Raw genomic sequence first — 8,003 nt, 5'->3', positions numbered from 1 at the left:
AGTGTTTGGGGGGCCCTGTAATAGCACAATTATACTTCCTCAGGCATTCAGCACCATGACAGCCAGGTGGCACTAACAAGAGGAGCCACAGCAAATCCTGATTTGCTGCCTAGTAATGCTGACCTCTGATCCCAGCCCTGCTGGTGGGATTTGGCTTAGCTAATTGGTTGGATCCAATTCTGGTGACTATAGGTCCATTGCTCCTTTATGTTTGCATTCACATGTATGTTTCCAGAGGATTGTGAGATGCTCAAACCTTTATGTGATGGGCTCATGGGAGGGTTACAGGGAAGAAGAGAACTCTGGGAACTGTTCTCCCATGGACTCCATTAAATTACCTGGTTTTAGGACTTTGACTCACTTTCTCACTAGTGTTAATCGTGGTGTGTACTCACCATTTCAGGATTTATCCTCATTTTATGGCTTGGAGCCAACCTTCTGTGATTGGGCACTGAAGGAATGAATGTTGAAGGTGGGAAATTCAATTGTACTGGTGGAACTCTGTTGTTCAAATGAAACTGCAGTATTGGGCAGAACATGATGTGCCCAATCAAATTGGTGTCTTCATCTTAGGCCCCAACTTTCCTCTTGATAAATTTATTATTATTATTTTATTTTGATTTTAATCTAATTTTAAGCTGTATTTTAATTGATCGTTTGACTTAATCTTTTAATGTATTATATATTTTGATGTTAGCTGCCCTGAGCCCAGCCTTGCCAGGGAGGGCGGGATATAATTATAATTATTATTATTATTATTACTACTACTACTACTTTTGGAATGTCAACCTGCTACTTCGCATTCCAGCAGGGAGGAGAGAAGGAACTTTTGGTTGAATCTGGGAAGAAGATAACCAACATGTTTGTTACAAAAAAAATTACCAGGCTCAGAAGGAGTAATTTTCTCATTTTGTAATTATTCAAATCAAGTTGCCCTTATGCTCCAAAGGTTTTCCATGAGAGAACAACAACAACAATGAACGGGGAAGCCAAAAAGTAGTTATAAGTAATCCCAGTAAAAGTAAGAGCTGGGAGTGGAGGCAAGAGACAGGCTGGGCTCTGTTAATTTCACCTCTTTATTCATCGTAGCCAGACTTAAAACAGGAACATTGCCACTCTCACCTATTCAAGGCATGTAACATACCAGAGTACTTTAGCAGAGGTGCACACCACCCAATTTAGCCTCTTTAAGTGATGAAGATGAAGAAAGTGACTAGATAAAGTAAAGCTGTATCTTAGAGTGAACCTTTTCTGCAAGAATGCTGGGGTTGGTCGTGATATACCTCCTGCCTTCAATGACATTTGGCATATATGCTAGCATGTGCTCCATGAATGATCCCTTCCCTGTTCCAAATGAGTGGTACCAACCAGGTGGCCTCTTCATTGGCGGGATGACTTCTCAAATAATTTATGCTTCCCAAGAAGTTTGCTTTCACGAACACCCTTCTCAGAAGCTGTTTGAGATCTCAGCGTAAGACTTTTACTCCCCATTTTCTATTGTTTGAGCCTGCTCTAATCATACACATACAAAAATTGAGAGGAGTGACAGTATGGGCAAGGACTTGCACGTTCCACTAAAATTAACATGCACACGGACTCTGTTGTAACAGTGGTTTCTATTTTGGAAAGTGTGGGTGACAGATTTAGGCACCCCTGCACCTATTTGCATGCATTAGATCCACTGAGGAGTGAGGGGGAGGGATAAGGATAAGGAAAAGGAAATCTTCAAATGCAAAAGTGTCAGACATCACTAGTGATAAACTATCAAACACCTCTGCATAGGACTAAGGTCAGAATTCAGAAACATATTCAACTACTATTATCACACCCTCGTTTATTACCTGCAGAGGTATAAAAAGTTGATCAATTGTATGATTCTCTTTTAAAATAGTAAAATAAATCTTTTGGCAGTATTGTGACAAAATTCTACCAGCATGCGCTTGCCTTGGCATTTGCCATAAATGAGATCAATGAAAATCCCATGATCTTGCCTAATGCTACACTTGGATTCCACATCTACGACAGCTACTATGATGCCATGATGACCTATCGAACCACTCTAGATCTGCTCTTCAAATCGCATAAATTTGTCCTCAACTACAGATGTGACAGTCAGAAAAAACTCATAGCTGTCATTGGGGGACTTGGCTCTGAGACCTCTTCCCTTATGGCAGACATTTTAGGTCTCTTCAAGATTCCACAGGTAGGATATCAGAATACGGTGTTGGAAATTTTCCACAAACAACTCCATTCTCACTGTGATTTTGTGCTTCAGGAAGTGGCAGAGAGAAAAAAATGTCATGGCTAACGGTCATGTAACAGTTATATTTCAATTAATTTTTCAAAATCTGTTTTAAAGCCACACAATTTGCGGTCATCACTCCCTCTTGTTGGAACAAATTCTGTAATTTGGCCATGTGCTGTGTAAAGAATTACTGGTATTGCCTATCCTAAATCTTTGAACATCCAGCTTCATTCAATGTCTTAGATTTAAAGTGTTATGAGGGAGGTGGAAAAGCATTATTTTATCCAACTTATCTATGCCATGCATAATTTTATATACTTTGATAGCCTCAAAATATTTATAATACACATATTCATTCATTTAAATATTTAGAAATCTCACTTTTGTAAATAAAAAAGGAACTAGGAAGTGTTCATCGCAAATCACAATGCAAATAGCACATCTATCAGATATACATTATTTGACAATAAATATCTGTATATTTTCTTTTAGCTCACCTATGGCTCCTTTCCACCAAAGAAGAATGACATAGGTCATGTCCACTTTTTATACCACATGGTGCCAAATGAAGCCCATCTGTACAAGGGGATTATCAGCTTGTTTAACCATTTTGGATGGACGTGGGTTGGGCTCTTTGTCGTGGATGATGACAGTGGAGAACATTTCTTGCAGACCATGGAGCCATTGTTTTCCCAAAATGGAATCTGTTCAGCCTTCATACAAAGAATCCCACAGGCACCCAATTTGGATGATTTGGATACAGTTATTGACATATTCTCAAGTAATTATATAGATTTCACAGATGACAAAGCCAATGTCTCTATCATCTATGGAGAATCTATGACAATTGCATGGCTGAGAAGCATTACAATTCTGCATGATTCTGAAAATCGGAGAAACACATCATTTAAAAAGGTGTGGGTCATGACAAGCCAGATTGATTTAATATTAACAGGCTTTCAAAGGGGTTGGGGTCTTCAATTATACCATGGGGCGATTTCTTTTGCAATTCACTCAGAAGATGTTTTAGCGTTCAAAGAATTTCTTCAGAAAGGAAAGCCTTATTGGGCCAAAGGAGATGGATTTGTTAAAGATTTCTGGGAACAAGCATTTGACTGTTCATTTACAAGTTCTCTAGGTCCAACAAACCTCACTGGAAAATGTACTGGGGAAGAGAAGTTGGAGAGTCTTCCTGGTCCTCAGTTTGAGATGCTCATGTCTGGCCACAGCTACAGTATCTATAATGCAGTCTATGCTGTGGTTCATGCATTGCATGCCATTTACTCAAGTAGAACCAAACCCAGAGTCATGCCGAGAAGGGGAAGATTTGAACTTCAAGATCTGCAGCCATGGCAGGTAATATCACTACAACATAATATTTTAATTTAAGCAATGTATCAGCTCTAGTGGAGACTACAGACAGCTATACAGCTCAAAAATAAAACTTCCAAGTGTGTTTTAAGTGCAATTTACAATGTGACAATAGATTTAAAAAGCATTTTTGAAATGATTTTTTATATGTGTGTAGATTCCACCTACATCCAGTTTTCTGATTCACGAATAACTGATGGAATGGAGTTGCATAACAAACTTGTTGACAATATTTTATCGCTTCACATTTCCTCTTTGAGCCAAAGAATTAAAATAATTTACATCATCTCCAATGGCGTATAAAAACTTCATTTCTCATACGTTAAATGTAGTTTAATGCTAATGCTTGGTCATCATTAGATGAAACTCTGTTTAATAAAGAAAAATGTTGGTAAAAGTGTCATGAGATGATGAAGGTGACTTTTCCTCTTTCTCCTTTTCATTCTGTCCCCCCCCCCATTAAAAAATGATTGATATATATATTTATGAAAAGAGATTACACAGCATGCCCCTCCAGTTCATTCCCTTCCCTCAATCCTCTCTTGTTTATTTGTCACATTCAATTAGCTCCACCTCTCTCTCAATGACGTTTCATTTAACAACTCAGCTGGAGAAACTATCACATTGAATGGAGAAACAGAAATGGGAGGTTACTTTGACATCACTAACATAGTCATATTTCCCAACAATTCCTTCCAAAGAGTGAAAGTTGGAAGGGTCGGTCCTGGTGGTCTTGGAGAAAAAGAGTTCATCATTGATAAGGACATCCTTGTGTGGCCCAAAGGTTTTAACCAGGTGTGGCTTCTTCTGAGGTATTCATTTGGATGTCATAAAGCATCTTTGCTGTCCACCATGGTATTTTAAAAGTCTGTACGAGAATCTTCCCAAAACTACTTGCAGGTGACATTGTTGAGCTCCAGCTTCCAACCACCCTGACCTTTGGTCATGTTGTCTGGGACTAAGGGTGGATAAAAATTGGTTCAGTTTTCATTTAAAACCAAAGTTAATGAATTTGAGTTATCCGGAAAACTCATGTGTACAAAATTTCATACACTCAGAGCAATTGTTTAGCAATTAGCCAAAAAAAAATACACATAAAATCTGCATATTAGGAAAAAAATCTGCACTCAAACTGCTTTAAATTTTAATCTGTATAAACACCTTTCCTGCATTTATTTCAGGATAAATGAGGGGCGGGATACATTTTCTACAGCATGTAGCCCTTACACAGCTGAGGTTTTGTATGTTTTAAGATATTGGTTCTAGATTTTCTTATTTCTTTTTGTAAACTGATTTGAGGTGTGTTTTTAAACAATCAAGTGATGTATAAATCTTATGAATAAATAAATTAAAAAACTAAATCAAATCTTGATGAATTTTCAATATGAGGGTTGTTTTTAATGCAAATTTAGAGACTAAAATTAAGACTGGAAAAATGATAGAAACTGAAATTGAAATATTTGCTGATCACTATTTTAGACTATTTGAAGGTAGTTGGAACCCACCAACATCTAAGAAACACCACATAGAGAATGACTGGCATGAAATTAAGTCAGTGCTACCAAGAATTTTCAAAATCTAGTTACAGTCTTTAATGCAAAACATCTCTATACTCCTGCTCTCATCTTTAAAACAGTGTTTGTTCAGTGCTAGTTGTTTGAAAATCGGCAGATTGGAAGGGGGGGTCACCTTTTTTTTGCTATCTTCTCCCATTGTAAATTCTGTTTATGGATAGGTCCTTCCTATTTCTTTGTGTAATGAACCCTGCCATCCTGGCAATCAGAAGAAAAGGAAGGAAGGAGAAAAATTCTGCTGCTATGATTGTGCCCCATGCTCTGAAGGGAAGTTTGCCCACCAGAAAGGTAGGTAATGTGCTACTCCAGCCCTTTCATCAAAGAGACTAAATCAAATTATTGTCTTAGCTGAGTAAATTTGAAAGTGATCAGTTATCCAGGCAAGCTTGTGAGACCTTGGCTAGTTCTTCGTTTCTTCCTTGATAAAGCATGCATACATTTCTATGCTCAATCCTGCACCTACTTACTCAGGCATAATCCCCAAACCCTTATCCACTAATTTATGTAGATACAAATAATGAAAACATAAGAAGATCCAGAGGCTTCTATGGTCTAGCATGCTCTTCACACAGTAGCCAACAAGGTTCCCATGGAAAACTCACGAGGAGGACCGGAGTACAGCAGAACTCTCCCTCTGTTATTTCCCAGTATTCACACTCCTATCACCTCTGATGCTGGTGGTAATATAGCCATCATGATAAAGAGCCATTCTGTGTACATATATTTGGCATTAAACTACAAGTTTCTGAGCAACTATGATGAGCGTTGCAGTTTCAGAGTAACCATACACATAACTGACTCTTTTTATGTTGTCATAGGAAAACCAGCCACAAGCAGGTGTGAATTAGTTTGAAAGCCACACTTGAAGTTCACAGTTTCAGAAGGAAGCTTGAAATCATGTATAAACACCATCCCTGCATTTATTTAAGGAAATATGAGGGGAGGGATACAGCATATAATATCCTTGCACAGCTGAGTCACTTCTGGCAATGAAAAGCATCACTGCAGTCCATTTCAATCATCTGGCCCTGTATCTTGCACCTCAGAGTCAGTATATATTTTTGACTATCATTCTTCAGTTCCATCTCTATCTGACCAGAACTAGATCACAATCTCCCCTCAACAATTTGAATTCAAAATTCTTCTTCCTCACTACCCTTTCCACTTTCAGTGTCCTAACTGCCCTAATTGCCACATTCCCACTTTCAGATTCCCAGTTGCTAAGACTTCTGATTTTTGCTCATCACTGGTTTCCCCAGGCAACTAGTCTTTTGAAATATTTTAAATCTAAGATAGAAACATTGAACAAGCATGCAATCACAAATCTCACATGAATATGCATCCTTTAGCTACCATATTAGCATAACAACAACTGTCGTACAGGAGGCAGAGTGAGAACTGTACATATATTAACTGACACTGAAATGGGATTTCCTTCTATATTCCAGATATGGTTGACTGTTTAAAATGCCCAGAAGATCAGTATGCAAGTGATGACAAAAACCGATGCCTCCCCAAAACTATCACTTTTCTGCATTACCAAGAATCCTTAGGAATCAGCTTAACATCGCTTGCTGTTTCTTTTTCTGTGATCACAGCATTGGTGCTAGGAACTTTTATTAAGTATAAAAATACACCCATTGTCAAAGCCAATAATCCAAACCTCACCTACACTCTCCTCATCTGCCTCATGCTCTGCTTCCTCTCTTCTTTACTATTCCTGGGTAAACCTGGAAAAGTGACCTGTCTTCTCCGACAACCTACCTTTGGCATCGTATTCTCAATGGCTATTTCTTGCTTGTTGGCAAAGACCACTGTTGTTTCTTTAGCATTCATGGCAACGAAGCCTGGATCCAGAATGAAGAAATGGGTGGGGAAGAAACTATCCAACTCTATTGTCCTATCCTGTTCTCTTATTCAAGCAAGTATTTGTACTGTGTGGTTGGCAACAGCTCCCCCATTCCGTGATTTAGACATGCACTCAGCAACAGAAGAAATCATTCTACAGTGCAATGAAGGATCCAGCACCATGTTTTACTGTGTTCTGGGCTACATGGGCCTGCTGGCAATCATCAGCTTCATTGTGGCATTCCTGGCCCGCAAGTTACCTGATACTTTTAATGAAGCCAAGTTCATTACATTCAGCATGCTGCTCTTTTGCAGTGTTTGGGTTTCCTTTGTTCCAACTTACTTGGGCACCAAAGGAAAAGACATGGTAACTGTGGAGATCTTTTCTATCTTAGCCTCTAGTGCCGGACTACTAGGTTGCATCTTTTCTCCTAAATGCTACATCATTGTTTTGAGGCCTGAGCTGAACAGAAGGGAGCAAATAATAAGAAAAAGGCATTAAAGTATCTTTCTCTTAGTTTATTTATTCATTGATGTGCAACCTTTTCCAAGTTAAGATCTGATTTAAGGGTATCTAATTTGAGGTCAAGTTCCACAATAATGAGGGGCACGGGTGGCACTGTGGGTTAAACCACAGAGCCTAGGGCTTGCCGATCAGAAGGTCAGCAGTTCGAATCCCTGCGAGGAGGTGAGCTTCCGTTGCTCGGTCTTTGCTCCTGCCAAGCTTGCAGTTCAAAAGCACGAAGTGCAAGTAGATAAATAGGTACCACTCTGGTGGGAAGGTAAATGACATTTCTGTGCACTGCTCTGGTTCACCAGAAGTGGCTAGTCATGCTGGCCACATGACCCAGAAGCTGTACACCGGTTCCCTCGGCCAGTAAAGCAAGATGAGCACTGCAACTCCAGAGTCACCTGCAACTGAACGTAACGGTCAGGGGTCCCTTTACCTTTACCTCCACAAAAAT

At 39.2% G+C, this 8,003-nt stretch overlaps 1 protein-coding gene across 1 annotated transcript; it reads left to right on the top strand.

Moving 5' to 3' along the window:
- Window positions 1-1,391: 1,391 nt before the first annotated feature.
- LOC308461940 (vomeronasal type-2 receptor 26-like) lies at window positions 1,392-7,540 on the top strand (the record flags this gene model as incomplete). The annotated part of the gene is made up of 5 exons (XM_080979107.1): window positions 1,392-1,471; window positions 1,912-2,203; window positions 2,738-3,601; window positions 6,009-6,027; window positions 6,639-7,540. 5 exons carry the CDS (start codon window positions 1,392-1,394, stop codon window positions 7,538-7,540), a joined length of 2,157 nt encoding a protein of 718 aa, XP_080835233.1.
- Window positions 7,541-8,003: the final 463 nt, after the last annotated feature.

This window comes from Podarcis pityusensis (assembly GCF_964106645.2).
Source record: "Podarcis pityusensis genome assembly, chromosome: 13".
In the NCBI taxonomy this organism is placed as follows: domain Eukaryota; kingdom Metazoa; phylum Chordata; class Lepidosauria; order Squamata; family Lacertidae; genus Podarcis; species Podarcis pityusensis.
Note: the sequence above shows the minus strand (reverse complement) of the source record. Positions and strands in the feature narration are given on the sequence as shown.